This window comes from Acomys russatus, chromosome 5, assembly GCF_903995435.1.
Source record: "Acomys russatus chromosome 5, mAcoRus1.1, whole genome shotgun sequence".
Lineage (NCBI taxonomy): Eukaryota > Metazoa > Chordata > Mammalia > Rodentia > Muridae > Acomys > Acomys russatus.
The window spans coordinates 60,993,672-61,010,087 of record NC_067141.1 but is presented as its reverse complement, the minus strand read 5'-3'; the positions used below and the strand labels follow the sequence as shown (position 1 = coordinate 61,010,087).

Below are 16,416 nucleotides of genomic sequence, written 5' to 3'. Positions count from 1 at the left end.
TAGTTGCCTTGGAAAGAGAGTTGCAAATGGTTTTGGAATCAGAAGAAGGCATTAGTTACACTGGAATCAGGTTGCAGATGGCTGTGAGCCACTGTGAGGGTTCTGGGAACGGAGCCACGTACTCTGCAAGAGGAATAAATTCTGTTATCCACTGATTCCCCCCAAAACTATATTTTCAAAAACCAAACTAGCAACCAGTCAGTGGTAGTACATGCCTTTAGTCCAGCACTTGGGAGGCAAAGACAGGCAGATCTATGTGAGTTCCAGGCCAGCCTGGACTACAGAGTTCCAGAACAGCCAAGCAGCCAAGGCTACACAGAAAAACCCTGTCTCGAAAAACCTGAAAAAACAAAACAAACAAAAAAACAAAGCAAAACACACAAACAATAACAACAACAAAAAACTAGTCTGGCTTGGTACCGTATTCTTTTAACCCCAGCACCCAGGAGTGGAGCGTGGTACAGAGCCTGACGAATCTCTGTGAGCTTGAAGCGAGCTTGGTCTACATAGTAAGTTCAAGGCCAGCCAGAGCTATGTAGCAAGACCCTGTCTCAACTCCTTCCAAACAGCAACAACAACAACAAACCCCAAAACTTAAAAAAAAAAAAAATAAACAAGCCTTCTCTTCAAAATACAAACTATTCTAGCACCTAGAATAAGATGAAAAATTCCCTAGTTTATCCTGAGTCCAGATTTAGCATGCTTGGTACAAATGTCTAGGAAAACTACAACCCACCCATCTCAGAAATAAGAATCTACGACATGACTGACCATCACTGATAGGTATCTACCCAAGAGAAACCAATGAAGGCTTGTACAGCCATGTTCTCATAGTAACTGTATTTATAACCAAGCCCTTGAAACAACAGGTAAGTAGATAAAGAAATTATAATATACCTATACAACAGAATACACTCAGTGACAAAAATAAATGAATGATTTGGTCATGCTGGCACGTAGCTGTAATCCCAGCACTCAGAAGCCAGAAGCAGGAGAATCACTGCGAGTTCCAGGCCAGCTTGGTCTAAACAGTGACACTCAAGCCAGCTACAACAGCATAGCAAGAGCCTGTCTCAGAAAAGGGAGCCGGGGCTGAAGAGATGGTGTAGTCATAGGTTGTAAACAGTGAGGACCCTGTAATTTGGGTCAGAAAAAGAGCTGTACTTTAAAGATTTATTTATTTGAACCAGGCGTGGTGGCACATGCCTTTAATCCCAGCACTTGGGAAGCAGAGGCAGGTGATTGCTGTGAGTTCAAGGCCAGCCTAGTCTACAAAGTAAGTGTAGGACAGCAAGGCTACACAGAGAAACCCTGTGTCGAAAAACAAAAAACAAAACAAAACAAAAAGGTTGATTGATTATGCAGTGTTCTGCCTGCATGTACACTGCACACCAGAAGAGGGCACCAGATCTCATTATAGATGGCCATGAGCTACCATGTAGTTTCTGGGAATTGAACTCAGAACCTTTGGAAGAGCAGGCAATGCTCTTAACCGCTGAGCCATCTCTCCAGCCCCAGGAGTTGTACTTCTAATAGTATAAAATTGACTTCATCCTGGCTGACACACACCTGATTTATCTGAAAAACAATTCTCAGGTTCATGTGGAGAGTCAGGGCCCAAATACAGCCCACTCTCAAGTTTTTATCATCTTATGATTTGCAGGAAAAACTAGGTAGGTTTATTTCTTTGGAGTAGTCATGTCGATTATGTCTTAACATGGCTGCAGTTATGTCAGGCTGTTATCTACACACCCTAGGATAAGATCTCTAAAGTGGTTCACTTATTTAACTAAAAATAAAAATCCAAAGCCTAGCAAGATGGCTCATTGGTTAAGATCATTGGCTGCTCTTCCAGAGGACCCATGTTCAATTCTCAGCACCCCCACTGTGGCTCACAACTGTCTATAACTCCAGTTTTGGAGGATCTGACACCCTCTTCAGGCCTCTGTGGGCACCAGGCACACAAAAGTGGTACACAGTCATACATGCAGGCAAAACACCCATGTATATAAAATTAAATTGAAAAGAACTCAGCAAGAATTTACTAGTTCCCAGGGAGGAGACAGCAAGGAGCAGATTAGTTCAACCATGATTATCAGAGAGGCAGAAAAGTCATGTGTAAAGTGAAGGTGTGCACCAGCTAGGCGGCAGAAAGAGGCTCCCTTTACCCAGGTAGGTCCTGGGATGGTTACAAACATATAAGCAAAAGCACATGGGGAAACTGTGGGCGTTTCCACTACTGACAGCTGAGATCAGAGGCTACTCGACCTCCTGGAGATAAGTTCTTCATGAGAATAGCTCCTCCACTGACTGAGCAGAAGACAGAAGAGAGTATGTTTGGACATAGAGACAAGACGGAACATTACACAGGAACAACAAAGAGAGGGCGAAGAGGGGGCTTAGGCTACAGGAAAGCAAGAAGGCACCCATGAGAAGAACACTTATATACCGATGCTAAGACTGTCACCTCTCTTGTCAGGGAGAGCAGCATGGCGCTTTGGAAGAAGACAATTCACAGTCCTCATCATTATGAACTAGGGGGCATGGTATGGGCTCTGCCTTTTATCTACATGGTCTTAGGAAATCCTACAAGACAGCCATGCTGCCTCAAGCAGAGCTGTGCAGATTTAATCGCCAGGCCTTGGATCTAAGGTCCACATCTCATCTTTCTACATCCAGTGAGGAAGGAGCCAGCATCATCCCCGTTGGCTGAATGATGAAGTTCTGATCCATAGAGGCTTTGGAAACTGCCTCGGACCAGACCAAGTAACATACCAGTTATGGTATGTTAACTGCTTAGGAGCCACAGGAGTTAGGGAACATGTGAGAGGCAGGACTGAAAAAGTAGGAGGCTGCAGCCAGGCCAGGTGGCTGCACCAAAGGCACCAGACCTGAAGGATTGTCTGGGTTCTGGGTAGTCTGTGCATATCTGGTAGACAGGAAATGGCACCAGGGAGCAGGAGAGCTGGGCTCAGCACACTGAGCTGCTAACTCTGAGGGGAACTTACATTCCCATCAGCTGGGAACAGAAAAGCTAATGCAATCCAGGTTTGAAGCACCCAGCTTTCTTTCTTTCTTTCTTTCTTTCTTTCTTTCTTCCTTTCTTTCTTTCCTTTTCCTTAGCATTTCAGTCTTTAATCAAGCACATAAAAACTGTACTACTTAATATATTTCTCCATGAACTTCTTGTGAAATTCAGATCGAAGTGTATCATTTACAAATCTTTTGTCTTTCTTCTGGCATCTATACCTTTTGCACAGTTCTTTTAAAACGACATTGTCATCCCACATTTTTTTAACCTTGAAGTTGGCCTGAGGCTGGGATGGGCCGGTGAAATTAAGGAAAGGGTTCCCACTCAGAATGCTTTCCATGTGAATTCTCTCTTCCTCTGCTCTCTGTTCTTGTTCCTTCCTGGCCTGTTCTTCAGCTCTCTCCTTCTTGATCTTTTCCAGCTCTGCAAGAAGAGCCACAGTGTCATCATCATCGCTCTCCTCTTCCAACTCCTCATTGTCTTCATCCGTGAGAGTATCGTCGGCATCAAGGTTGGCAGCAGGAATCTGGTCTAAGCGGGGCTTCTTTGACACTGAAGAGGAAGTTGTATGTTCCCAGGTTGGACAGTCCCTATTTTTTTCCCTTATAGCATCTCTCTCTCTCTCTCTCTCTCTCTCTCTCTCTCTCTCTCTCTCTCTCTCTCTCTCTCTCTCTCTCTCTCTCTCCTGAAGTCATGGTTGCGAACCTCTTCAGGAGCATCCTGTGTAGTTTGCCTGTGTTTTGTCTTAGTGTGTGAGGGAAGGTCTCTGCTCGAATCCTGCTTTGAGAGCGGGCTCAAATCCCTTTCTCCTTTTTCTCTTCCACCTCTTCCGGGTTCAAATGTTGGCCTGGCTGTGGCTGCGTCGGATCCACTGAAGAATAAAAGAGCACCCAGCTTGCTTTACAGTCCTCCCTTCCTGTCATGGCTCGAGGTGGACATAAACCCAGATGAAACTTTATTTGGATGAAGTTTCCGTGTAACAGAACAGGCTAGAAATTACAGAGGGGAATAAAAATGAATTCGTAAAGGAGGAGCCATGCGTACCAGGAAGTGCCAGCCTTTCCTTAGCTGGCTTTGATAGGAAATGTGTGCAAAGAAGCCCCTGCCAAGGGCTCCTCCCGGAACAGCCAGCCTATCCTTTCCCCTCTAAATGCCAGGGAGAAACCGTGAGTGCCACTTCCTCCTCCCTCTGCCCGACACCGTGTTTTTCTCTTGCAACACTAGCGAGCTCATTAAGAGATCGGACGAGAAGGAATATTTCTTTTTTTTAATTCACTTTATTTCCTTGTATGGGTGGTTTTGGTTGAATGTGTATACACATACCACGTGCATGCCTGGTGCTGACAAGGTCAGGAAAGGGTATAAGATTCCCCCCGCCAGAACTGACGTTACAGATGGTGTGAGCCACAGTGTGGGTGCTGGGAACTGAACCCGGGTCCTCTGCAAAAGCAACAAGGGTTCTTAACCACTGAGCCAGACCCCAGAAGGGAAACTTCAGAAACAAACAAACAAACAAAGTCAGAGTCTCCACCCTATAAATCCTTCAGAGAACTTATGGAAAAACAACAGACTTTTCCAAGCTTGGGACTCAACCTCTCCACCCATCATCCCATAAAAGCTCTGAGACTAATTCCCATTTTGAAAAATGAGGAATGCTTTTCTATGGAGCAGAATAGCACTACCCATTTCCCCAAGCCCAAACTTGAATAAAATTCGCCTCCACCAGTTTTGGTCCCCTGTTCTATTTGGATAGGAGGCACTCTCCATGCCAAGTGGTGTGTGCACGGTTTGGGGAAAGCTTGTCTACTCGGAGACTGGAGAGGTAGCTCTGTGGGTAATAGCTACCTCTCGCAGGGGACCAGAGTTCATCTCCCAGCACCCACATCTGCAGCTCCCAACCACCTGTAACTACAGCTTCAGATGTTCCAATGCTTCCCCCTGCCCCACCCCTGCACTCAAGTGCACATACCCACCCATGTACACATCACTAAAAGTAAATATTTCTTCATTAAAATAGGGGTTGTTTTAGTTAGGCTTATTGTTTCTGTGGTGAAACACCATGACCAGATCAACTTGGAGGAGAAAGGGTTTATTCAGTTTCTGATTCCACTGCACTGTTCATCACTGAAGGAAGTCAGGACAGGAACTCACGCAGGGCAGGAACCTGGAGGCAGGAGCTGACTTTTACATTTTCCCAGACTTTGGCTTTAATGGGGGTCCTTAAGGGGGCTGGTTCCTTCAAGGCCATGAAAGAGTGCTGCTTCCTGGCTTGCTCAGCTTGCTTTCTTATAGAAACCAGGACCACCAGCCCAAGAGTGAACCCACTCACAATCGGCTGGGTCTTCCTCCATCAATCACTAACAAAGAAAATGCCCTACAGGCTTGGCTATGTATGGCCCAATCTTATGGAGGTTTTTTGTTTTGTTTTGTTTTGTTTTGTTTTTTCCCAAAAAAGGTTGCCTCCTTTGATGACCCTAGCTTGTGTCAAGTTGACATAAACCGATCCATACAGGGGCTGAGGCTGAGGCTCAGTTGGGAGAGAACGTGTACACCAGAGCATGTACAAAGCTCTGGGTTCAGTCTCCAGCAACACAAAACCTGGGCAGGTTTGATGTGTGCCTGTGAGCCCGTTACTTGGAACGTGGAGGCACAAGTGTAAAGTCACTCAGCTACATATGCTCACTTGAGGCCAGCTTAGGCTACAGTAAGTAAATAAGGCACGGCCGGTAAAACTGCTTGCCTCGCAAGCCCGGCAACCCGAGCCCAATTCCAGGAAGTTACAGAAAGGAGAGAATCAAGCCCATAAGTTGTCCTCTGACCTCACACTTGACCCATGATGTGTGCACCCACAGACATACAGCATACACAATAGCAAAAAAATTTTTTAAATAAGCTTTTGATGATCGCATATTGCTAGTACAGCATAACATGTCAGTTGTGCAGGCTCGCTTTATGTCAACTTGACACAAGCTAGAGTCATTTAGGAAGAGGGACTCACAATTAAGAAAATGCCTTCTGGCTGGGTGGAGATAGGACACACCTGTAATCCCAGCATCCGGCAGGGAGAGGCAGGTGGATCTCCCAATTCAAGACCACCCTGGTTGTCTACAGAGTGAGTTCCAGGGCAGCTGGGACTACATAGGGAAATTCTGTCTTGAGAAAAACCAAAAGCCAAAAACCAAAAAGAATTAGAAGAGGAGGAGGAGAAAGAAAGAAAGAAATGCCTTCTTAAGGTTGGCCTAATAAATAAATAAATAAATAAATAAATAAATAAATAAATAAATAAAGTTGGCCTATAAACAAGTCTGTAGAGCATTTTCTTAATTAGTGATTAATGTGGGATGGCCTTACCTATTGTGGGTGGTGCCACCCCTGGACTGGTGGTTCCAGGTTCTATTTTAAAAACAGGCCAAGGGCTGGGTGACACACACCTTTAATTCTAGCACTCGGGAGGCAGAGGCAGGTGGATCTCTGTGAGTTCAAGGCCATCCTGGTCTATGAAGGGAAATCCAGGATAGCCAAGTCTACACAGAGAAATCCTGCCTCTGAAAACCAAACCAACCAAACAAAACAGGTGGGGAAACCGTGAGGAAGCAAGCCAGTAAGCAGTACTTGTGTGTGGCGCTGCTCAGATCCTGCCTCCAGGTTCCTTCCTTGAGTTGGTTTTCTGAGTTCCTTACCTGTAAGCATTCAATAGTTACCTTGATTAATACATAAATATAGTAAATCACTGCATTAGCTATTCTATTTTCCAAATAAGTGTTGTTTTTAAAAATACATATATAAACCATGTTAAGTAGATTTTTCTCTTTCATATCCTTGCTTCTCTTTTTTCCTGAAGATGGCAGGGTACTAAATCTTTCTTACCACCAGCTACCCTGCCCCCACCTAGAAAAATGGGAAAAGTCACAGTCAAAAAAAAAAAAAAAAAAAGAGCAAACCTCTGAGATTTCCCAGACTCAAAAAGTGGTGTCTTATTTCAAAGAGCCACTCATCCAGCTCATTCACACACACACACACACACACACACACACACACACACACACACATCACATGGAGTTTTTTGATTGGTTGGTTGGTTTGGTTCAGTTTGGTTTGGTTGGTTGAGGCAGGGTTTCTCTGTGTAATAACCCTGGCTGTCTTGAATCCATCCACCTGCCTCTGCCTCCTGAGTGCTGGGATTGATGGGTGGTGCCACCACCACCTGGCTAAGCACCTGATCTCAATGATCAAAAGCCAAACTCCATTTAGGTTTCAAAGACTGCCAAGGACAATAAGGGGTTAAGAGGAAAAAAATCTGCTTCTAGTCCCTGTCCTGCCTGCAGCCAGCTGTGTGACCTTGGGGAGGCCCCTTTCTTCTCCAGGACTCCATTTTCTCTACAGGGGCAGAGGCAACAACAGGTGTTGACCTTCTGTGAGGATTTAGTAGCTCAGGCCCCTGTGAGCTAATCATGCAGAGCAAATTGACTCGACTCTTGTCAGAATCAGCACAATGTGCCGTTTTGTCTAGGAAATATGGGGTGCTGGGGAGATGGCTCAGTCCATCAAGAGCTTGGTGTGCAAACAGGAGGACCTGAATTCAGGTGCCCAGCACCTATCCTCAAAGCTGGGTGTGATGGCAGACCTGTCATCCCAGCGATGAGGAGGTGGAGATGGAAAGATCCCGAGGGCTTGCTGGTCAGCTAACCTAGCCAATCAGTGGCTTTGGGTTCAGCGAGAGACCCAGCCTCAAAAAAAAAAAAAAAAAAAAAAAAAAGGTGGGCAGTTGGGCGGTGGAGGCTATGGGGCTGAGTCCAGTCCACATGGTCTCCCTCAAGCTGGACAACATGCTCATCGACACGGCCGCGGCAAGCACGAGAGGCATGTTGGAGCTTCAAGGAGAAACCGAAGGAGTATGAAATGTGGAAACCCACTTACAAAAGCCAGCCCTTTCAATAATAAGGGTCCTATGTGTCATCGGGTAATCAAGCTCTAACAGCCAAGCACCACTACAAAGGAGAGGCTGGAAGCATCTGTGATAAAATTCAAGTTAAACTCAGCAAGGAGTGTCTTCGTCCTTACAGTCCATGCATCACAGAGGTCAGGACTTCACCCTGGGAAGAAGCAATCCAGGAAACCAAAGGCGGGACCGGCAACAGGAAACTGGCATAAGAGTGTTATTTCCTGTGGGAACCTACACGTTAGAGCATATGACCCTAGCAGAAGATGTCAAAAGCCATGCTCACTGAACTTCGAAAAGAGGCTCCGCCTGCTTTTGTTAACTTTTGTTAAGGGAGAAGATCGAGGCGTGTGCCTGCCAGTCTGTCTTTGATGCTGTTGTGGTAGGAGGAGAGCAGAAAGGTGGAGAAACCAGCAGCTTCCATGTTTTATCACTGCTGTGATCTCCTTGGAGTGCAGCCTGGGGACTGCGTCATGGTTGGTGACACACTAGAAACTGATAGACAGGGAGACCTCAATGCAGGACTGAAAGCTACAGTCTGGATAAACAAGAGTGGAAGGGTGCCACTGACATCATCCCCCGTGCCTCACTATATATATATATATATATACATAAAATTTGCTCTGTGCTGGAAGTACCTGCTCTCTCGCAAGGTCAGCGTGTCTGTGTAAACACACGGAAGGCATGGTGGCCTTGTTGAGGGCCAGTTTCCAGGGCTAGAACTAAGGAAAGCTAAGGCAATATGTCTGTTTGGTTCAGGTCTAAGAACAATGTGAGTAAGAAATTCACACCCACACTGTGCCGATCCTCCCGACCCCTGCTGCTGTTGATAACCGTAGGCTTGTGTTCATACCCAAAATCCAGGTTTTAATTGTGTAGTCCAGAAAACTTAAAGAAAGGCAGGCAGGATAGCATATATCCTAGTTTATAGAACAGAAATAGATAATTTTTTCAAAAAAAAAAAATTCTAAAATTGAGATACAGGCAACTGAATCCGTCAATATAAGTACTAAATCATACAAATCAAGACAATTCATAGTGAAAATTTATATCTTTTAGACAAATTTTTGTTATAAATATTTTTCCTACTGTGTATATTCTTATCTATAATTTAATTTTTCTGCATGATTTTTTGAGGGCTGATTATCTGTGGTGTAAACAAAGCAGATTGTTATAGTTTGGAAAAAAAGCTATTAAAAAATCAAACCATAAAAAGAAAGGTGGGAGCTGGTAAGATGGGTCAGCAAGTAAAAGCACTTGCTATTCTTGCAAAGGACCCAGATTTGAATTCCAGCATCCACAATTCTAGTTCTGGGATGAACAAGATACATAGACATACATGGGAACAAAACACTCATACACATAAAAAATAAAATAATTATATCTAAAGAAAATAAGGTGGGGGCTGGAGAGATGGCTCAGCGGTTAAGAGCACTGTCTGCTCTTCCAGAGGTCCTGAGTTCAATTCCCAGCAACCACATGATGGCTCACAACCATCTATAATGTGATCTGGTGCCCTCTTCTGGACTGCAGGTGTACAAGCAGGCAGAGCACTGTATACATAATAAATAAATAAATTTTTTTTCAAAAAAAAAATAAGGTGGGAGTTAGGTGTGGTGGCACTCAGGAGGCAGAGGAAGGTGGATCACTGTAACTTTGAGGCCAGCCTGGTTTACATAACTGATTGGGGTGGTTTTTTTCCCTCCCAGCCCTAAGTTCCCAGAATAATGACTCATGAGACTCAAAATATGTTTACAGACACCTGGGCTGTATAGCTAGGCTCTTCTCTGACTAGCTCATAATTTAAAATAACCCATTTGTTCTCTTCTAACTTTTGCCACATGGCTAGTTACCTCTGCTCAGGTACCATGCGTTTATCCTTCTCTCACCTCCCATGCCTGGCTCTGTCCCAGAATTCTGCCTGCTTACCGGATGTCCCACCTCCTATTTCCTGCCTCAGCTATAGGCTGTTTTTTATTGACAGGTGATGCTTCCATACAGACACAGGAGATTCTCTCTACACATAGCCAGTTCCAGGCCAGCCAGGACTACATGGTCAGACTACAATGTTTTTTTAAAAAGTGTAGAAGCAATTGAAGAAAATGAGAAAGACATGTGAAATTGACAGTGTGTGAATACTTACTCATATACGTGCACAGGCAAACACACAAAGAAATAGACACAGAGCCGGGCATGGTGGCCCACGCCTTTAATCCCAGCACTGGGGAGGTAGAGGCTGTCGGATCGCTGTGAGTTCGAGGCCAGCCTGGTCTACAAAGCAAGTCCAGGACAGCCAAGGCTACACAGAGAAACCCTGTCTTGAAAAACAAAAACAGGGGCTGGGGAGATGGCTCAGAGGTTAAGAGCACTGGCTGCTCTTCCAAAGGTCTTGAGTTCAACTCCCAGCACCCACATGGTGGCTCACAACCATCTATAATGAAATCTAGTGGCCTCTTCTGGCCTGCTGGCTCACATGCAGGCAGAACAACACTGTATACATAATAAATAAATCTTTAAAAAAAAAAATACCATAAAGCAGTGACTCATGCTAGACCCTGTCTAAAAAAATAAACAAACAAATAGACACAGAGGAGAGAAGAGGGGAGTGCTCAGCAGCAAGTGACGCTTCCCTTCACCCCGGAAACCCCAAAACAAAAAACAAAAAAAAGAAGGGATGTGGTTATGTGCCCGTGTCGTTGAATGTCACGCTGGAGAAAGGTCTTGGGAAGAACAGGCAGGCTTGGAGCACATCTGGCTTCAGGAGGAGCCCAAGATGCCACTCCCTTCTGCTCCAAGACTCAATATTCCCGGAACAACTGGCCAATAACCTCTGTGGGGTCAGGGCCACAGGCCAGGCACAACAGGAGTAAACACCCCCTGGGCTCCAGGCGCCTCCAACTTTTCTCATCATCAGCTATGAGACATTACACAAGTTGCCTCTGTGCCTGGACTAACTGCTCCTCTGTATGACAGGGCTGGACCAGAACAGGACCCTGCTGGCTCTACATCAGTCACTCCTGGCCCAAGTAGCACCATAAAGAGGGACCAGTAGAGAGGAAACCTCTGCAGTTCCTGCAGCACCACCCAAAAGCATAGGTCCTCTCTGGATCCTGCCCTCAGGGCCCTCCTAACCACAATGGAAACCTATGAGCTCACTTTTCCTTCCCTCCTAGAAGGCAAGGGTGGGTTGCTGGGGGAACCTAGCTGAACACTGATTACCACAGAGGACCAGTATGTGAGACACAAACACAAGATTAGACAAACCAAACTTTATTCCAAAAAGCATTCTGGGGTAACCATGACTACACTACTGGATAAGGCACATGGCAGCCCCTCTCTAACCACCCTCCCTATACCAAAACCCACCCCTGCTTGACCTTTGTACACACTGTAGAAATTGTTTCCTAGGCCCACAAGAGGCCCCAGACTTATGGTTGGGAGCTGTCTGGGTAGTCCTGGCCTGGCCCCAATCCTGCTGTCAGGGAGGTAAACCAGGGTGACTACGATCAGTTTCAAGTTGCTCTGGGCAGCATCAGGTGATCATTCTATGGCCTTTGAGGAAAGGTGGGCGCAGAACAGTCTTTCTTGTCTGTGCTTCCCGCATTTGATAGACAGAGGGACCCGCCAAGCTGCTAGAAGCCAAGCTGGAAGGCACACCAGGTGGAGCTAATGAGATCTGGAATGCTACAGGCACATCAGGGTATATGAGGCACTGGAAAGGCCAAGATGTGTGCTCCTGAGTAAGGGCTCCTGGCCACAGATCCAGACAGAGCACTGGGGCTGAGGAGATCCTGAGGGGACTAGACCTGAGCTTAGACGGTGATCTAAAAAAAAGGACAAACAGGTAAAGAATAGGTGCTGGCACAGAGGCTGCCATTTGGGGAGCGGGAGATGGGAAGAGCTCAGTCTCAAGTGTCCAGAATCTTGTGCCCCAAATTTTAACACAGGAGCTTGGGAATCTTCTAGCATCAAGGAGGAAATCAGTTTTCCCCACCATGGGGCTTCCACCGGAGAGTGTACAGAAAAGACTGCTGCTTCTTCCCACTGGTCCCCAGCTTCGAAGACTCCCCAAGCTTTCTGCTGGCCCCAGGCAGACCCTTGCAGCCAACCAGGCGTGGCTGGGGCAGTTTGACCACTCAGGGCATCTTTGGGACATCAGCAACACAAGAACCTGAAACATAAGAATGGAAGTCACTGGCTCTCAAGGTGCCCCAGCAAAGCCCACCGTGGCACAGACTGCTAATGCCTCAGCTGGGAGGGAGGGAGCTCACTAGCTCTTCTTCCCAGCCATCCTTTGTGGAGCTTGCAGCAGAGCTAGCTCAAGACAATGAAGGCCATGTTCTTATGTTTTGAGATTTCTAGGGGTGGGGATGGAGGGGGGAAGGAGACCAAAACCAACAACAAAGCCCAACAAAAATCCCCCACAAACTTTTTTTTGTTTTGTTTTGTTTCTTTGGAGGATAGGGTCTTATTATGTGCCTGGGGCTAGCCTGGAACTCACTATGTAGTCCAGACTGTCCCTGAACTCATAATGTACCCTCCCAAACCTCCAACACTCTAGGATTACATGCCTGTACCAGCAAACCCAGCTCAAATTCCCATAATCCTAGTGGATACAGACTTTCTGTTTTGCAAGATGGAAACCGTTCTGGAGGTACATTGTGGTGGTGGCTGTGCTGTGTGACTTATCCTCGCTGCCACCAAACTGCCCTTAGGGCTGGTTACAAGGGTAAATTTTAGGTCATGAAATTTTTTTTTTTTAACCAATTTAGAAAAAAATATTTCTGATTCTCCATCCTGAACCAAGGGCCTCATATTTACTGTGCATTATCCTACCACCAAGCTATAGCTTAGAAAAAAATATTAGCCATATCAAATATGTATTGACCTTTACTACACATAATATTGCCCAGTATTGAAGAAGCTGGACCATCTCAGAGTTCAAAGTCAACCTCCACCACTCATTACCAAGGAGACTTGGAGCCCTGATCTCACAGTACTGTGCAGAGAATGCGTGCATTCAAGCAGTACACCCACACAGTGGGGCTATCGGAAGTGCTACATAAAATTTACACTCCACTCCAACCACCTCCTTCCCCACACCTCCACAGCTTGGAAAATGCACTTGCAGGGGCTGGGGAGTGGCTCTGGGACAGATGCTTCCTCCACACGACAAGAGCCCTGGGTTCTATCCCTAACAACCCTAACACGCAGTGTCCTATGTAACTGTGTTTCCAGAGAAAGCTGAGCTTGAGCTAGTAAAAACAGTGGATTGTCACAATGTCTATGGCCATTGTGGTCACCACTGTCTGTCACCCTCCCAGTCTCTGTCAATAAGATCGCTTTCATTTTGGAAGAGGAGGTGGCACCGTTTTTTCTACTCAAAGGTCTACATCACTTCCCGGTTATCCAAAGTGCCTTACCTTAGAGGTAGCACCAGCTGTCCACCCCAGGTTCAGACAGTTCTCAATTTGGGGACAGAGCTCACCCCACTAGCTGCTCAGAGTCAGTGCCAGGATCTCTTACAAGCGGCTGTCCTTTTGACTGGGTGATCACCTGCGTTCCTTAGCTCCATGTTTCCAATAATGTGAACGAATTATTCAACAATTCCCAGGTCTGGCTGGTGAGGGGCATCCAGCTCCTTTGTCATTGGGTGGACCCCAGTTAGAGAAATTCCCGGGGTGGGGGTGGGGGGGAAGGAGCTTTCGATCTTCAATGGGTCAACCTGTGGGAATAACCTGGACAGCACGGGGCAATCTAGACATGGGAGTGGCTTAGGTCCTGTTTTTTAGTCCAGTGAACTAAATTACCATGTGTGGGCGTGGTACTTGCGTTGGGGGTGGGGGAGGGCGAGGCGGAGAGTCTTCTCAGAGAGACCTCTTTATGCTACTGTGAACTATGAATCCGCACTGGAAGACAGCACCATTTGCAGACCCAAATCTTCTTTTGGAGGTGCCACCTGAATGGCTCCCTAGATAATCCACTGCTGTACAGGAAGGAGTGCGGTTCTAATCGTAAATGGGCTGCTCCGGAAGAGCAGAGACACGTGGGTCCCCAAAGGGATGGGCTATACCTTAACAATCGCTGTTAAGTTAGTCACGTGGGATTCCCCAATGCAAACATATTTAAAGGTGAGGTATTGCAGAAGCTGGTGAGTGACATCTTTGAAGCCAGAGAAGTTAGACTATTTGGCCCAGTTTGCCAAAGATAAAGGCGGAGAGAAGACAGGAGTCGTCGTTTTAGTAAGGGGCAGCCAGCAGACCTTTGCTATCCACCACTCAAGTAGCTGGCCCCACCTAGAGGCTTCGACGACACAGGGCTGCCCAGGGAGAGATCAAACTACAACTAAACACGTCATTCATTCCAGCACCCGCTAAGGCCTGTCTCAAGCTCCACTTGCAGCTGCCTGGCTGCATTCTACACCACCCCAGGCTGGAAGAGGGGGCAGGGAAAGGATGCTCTTCCGACAGCAGGGCCGGAGGGAGGAGGCAGTGGAGCAGCCCAAAGACTGGTTCCAATTTGGGAGCCTCCCCCGGATCTACGCGGCGGCGCCGGGCCACGTCTAGCTCTCAACCGGGAATGGAGAAAGAGACTTCCAGGCTTCGCTTGAAGCGGCCCATCCGGGTGTGTGCCTCGGATAGCAGCGCAGGTCCCTGGAAGCTGATATCTAGACTGAGCTGCGGTGCCGCAGTCAGACGGGAACTGAACGTCGGGGATCCAGGGCGCGGGCAGAGGAAACACAGGCAGGGAGAGGGTGCTGGGGCGCACGGGCACGGGGTGGCAGCAGAAAGGGCCCGGGAGGGATCCGCGCACCTATCTGGGCCGCGGTGGAACGGGCGGCATCACACCACCTCCTCCTTGCCCTGGTAGCGACGGCAGCAGCCGTAGAGTGCCGAGAGCAGGTAAAGGCCGAGGCAGAGGCCGCCGCAGACAGAGGCCGCCAGAAAGGCATGATAGGCGCAGGGCAGGCGGTAGCTCTTGAGGTTGCAGTAGCTGCGCTTCTGAGTCTGGTCGATCATGATGCCCGTCGCGGCCCCGTAGAGAGCGGCCGCCAGCAGGTCGTGCGCCACGTTGACCACGAGCCAGCGCGAGCCCAACACCGGCACCAGCTCCTGCTTGCCCAGCAGCGTGATGAAGTAGAGCCCCAGGGTGAGCAGCCAGAAGAGCACCGACACGAAGAGCGCGAAGTGCACTGGGCCCTGGTACTTGCTGGTAGCGATGGTGATCCAGAAGGCGGCTCCCGCCAGCAGCTGCAGCAGCCGCAGCACGCCCAGAGGGCCCCGCAGGAAGGCCCGCTGCAGGCGCAGGGATCCGCGGGCCGAGCGCGCCTGGGGCGGCGGCTGGCGCGGGGGCGGCGGGAGCATGGCCCCCGGACGCGGCGGCGGCGGCGGCGGCGCCCCGAGCAGCGGAATGGTGGCGCCTTGCTCGCGGGGGCGGCCCGGGCCCACTGCTCCCGCTACTCCCTCTGAGGCCTGCGCTCCTCCCTGTACTCTTGAGTCTTCAGCGCTGCTACTCGCCACCCCTCCTCCTTCTCTTCTCTTTCTCCAGCCCTCCTACCCGCTCTTTGGCCGTCCCCTTCCTCGGTCTCCTCCCCTGCTCACGCCTCCCGCCCTCCTGCCATCGCGCCCTCCACACTGGCTACCACCACCACCACCACCCTCCTTTCTCCTCCGCTCCCATTCCTTCATCCTTCGGCCAGGGCTGAATGCCCGCACCCCCTAGCCCTTGGCAGGCCTTCTGTGCTGGCTGCCTGCGCTGCTGGGCCAAGTTGGCCATATCTGGTGCCCTGCCTCCCAGGCCTGGCAGATCTTCAAGAAGAAAGCTGTCTACAAGAGCCTTCTCCCAGACTATGTATGGCTCGACCCTCTTGATTAACACCCCCCTCTTCAGTCATCGTCTCCCCTAGAGGTCTCCTGGCACATCTGGGAGCCACGAGTGAGCAGGAGGCCTGATCTGACAGGTGTTCTCACTGGGACACCCTCACTACCCTGCACTTGCCCACCACAAACTTATCCTGTCCAAAGCTAACTTCAGACTGTCTTGCCATGAAATTCTTTTGGTCAAAACACGAAACCATCGCTCGCTGGAGGCCCAGCTGCCTCCCCCACAACGCACAGAGCGTGGCAATGCCGAACACTCTCTGCCGTTCCTTCCTGGCCAAATCTTTGTGTCTTGCTTAGATTAAAAATATGCAGCCACCTAACATGGCCAGGACACAGGCCTAGGTCTAAGAGACATCATGTTCTGCGTGCTCAACTATTCATCCAGATGGCAAGGAGCCACCCTGATGTGTATTCTCATGTAAGCCTGCAACGACACAGGAGATTGAGAACATCCATTTCCTTCACTTTCCTAAAGCCTTGAGGGGTTCAGACCAGGAAACAAGTGACAGCTGCTGGTTTCTCTTCTCACACCCCCAGCCCGACCCCGACCCTGTACCAACGAG

General features: G+C 48.4%; 2 protein-coding genes and 1 pseudogene across 3 annotated transcripts; 1 reads left to right on the top strand and 2 right to left on the bottom strand.

Moving 5' to 3' along the window:
- Positions 1-3,155: 3,155 nt before the first annotated feature.
- Positions 3,156-5,866, bottom strand: LOC127189895 (spliceosome-associated protein CWC15 homolog). The gene is made up of 3 exons (XM_051146957.1): positions 5,856-5,866; positions 3,705-3,902; positions 3,156-3,657 (listed from the first exon to the last, which is right to left on the bottom strand). Exons 1-3 carry the CDS (start codon positions 5,864-5,866, stop codon positions 3,159-3,161), a joined length of 708 nt encoding a protein of 235 aa, XP_051002914.1. The 3' UTR covers positions 3,156-3,158.
- A 1,946-nt stretch (positions 5,867-7,812) lies between these two features.
- On the top strand, positions 7,813-8,641 carry LOC127189894 (N-acylneuraminate-9-phosphatase-like; annotated as a pseudogene).
- Positions 8,642-11,470: 2,829 nt separating this feature from the next.
- Marveld1 (MARVEL domain containing 1) lies at positions 11,471-15,334 on the bottom strand. Of its 2 annotated transcripts, none has more exons than XR_007830663.1 (2): positions 13,394-13,525; positions 11,471-12,141 (listed from the first exon to the last, which is right to left on the bottom strand). XR_007830663.1 is itself a non-coding variant. In XM_051146577.1 (2 exons), the coding sequence occupies exon 1, from the start codon at positions 15,332-15,334 to the stop codon at positions 14,813-14,815; it is 522 nt and encodes a 173-aa protein (XP_051002534.1). In that variant the 3' UTR covers positions 11,488-12,141; positions 14,784-14,812. The 2 variants fall into 2 exon arrangements, 1 of the variants encoding a protein (XP_051002534.1); XM_051146577.1 differs by lacking the exon at positions 13,394-13,525 and adding an exon at positions 14,784-15,334 and having other exon boundaries at positions 11,488-12,141.
- Positions 15,335-16,416: the final 1,082 nt, after the last annotated feature.

Bases quoted from the DNA above. Each gene is read 5' to 3' on its own strand.
- LOC127189895 (XM_051146957.1), bottom strand. The intron at 3,658-3,704 runs GAGAGAGAGAGA...AGAGAGAGAGAG, and splicing joins GACTTCAGGAGAGAGAGAGA to AGAGAGAGAGAGAGATGCTA.
- Marveld1 (XM_051146577.1), bottom strand. From the start codon at position 15,334: ATGCTCCCGCCGCCCCCGCGCCAGCCGCCGCCCCAGGCGCGCTCGGCC.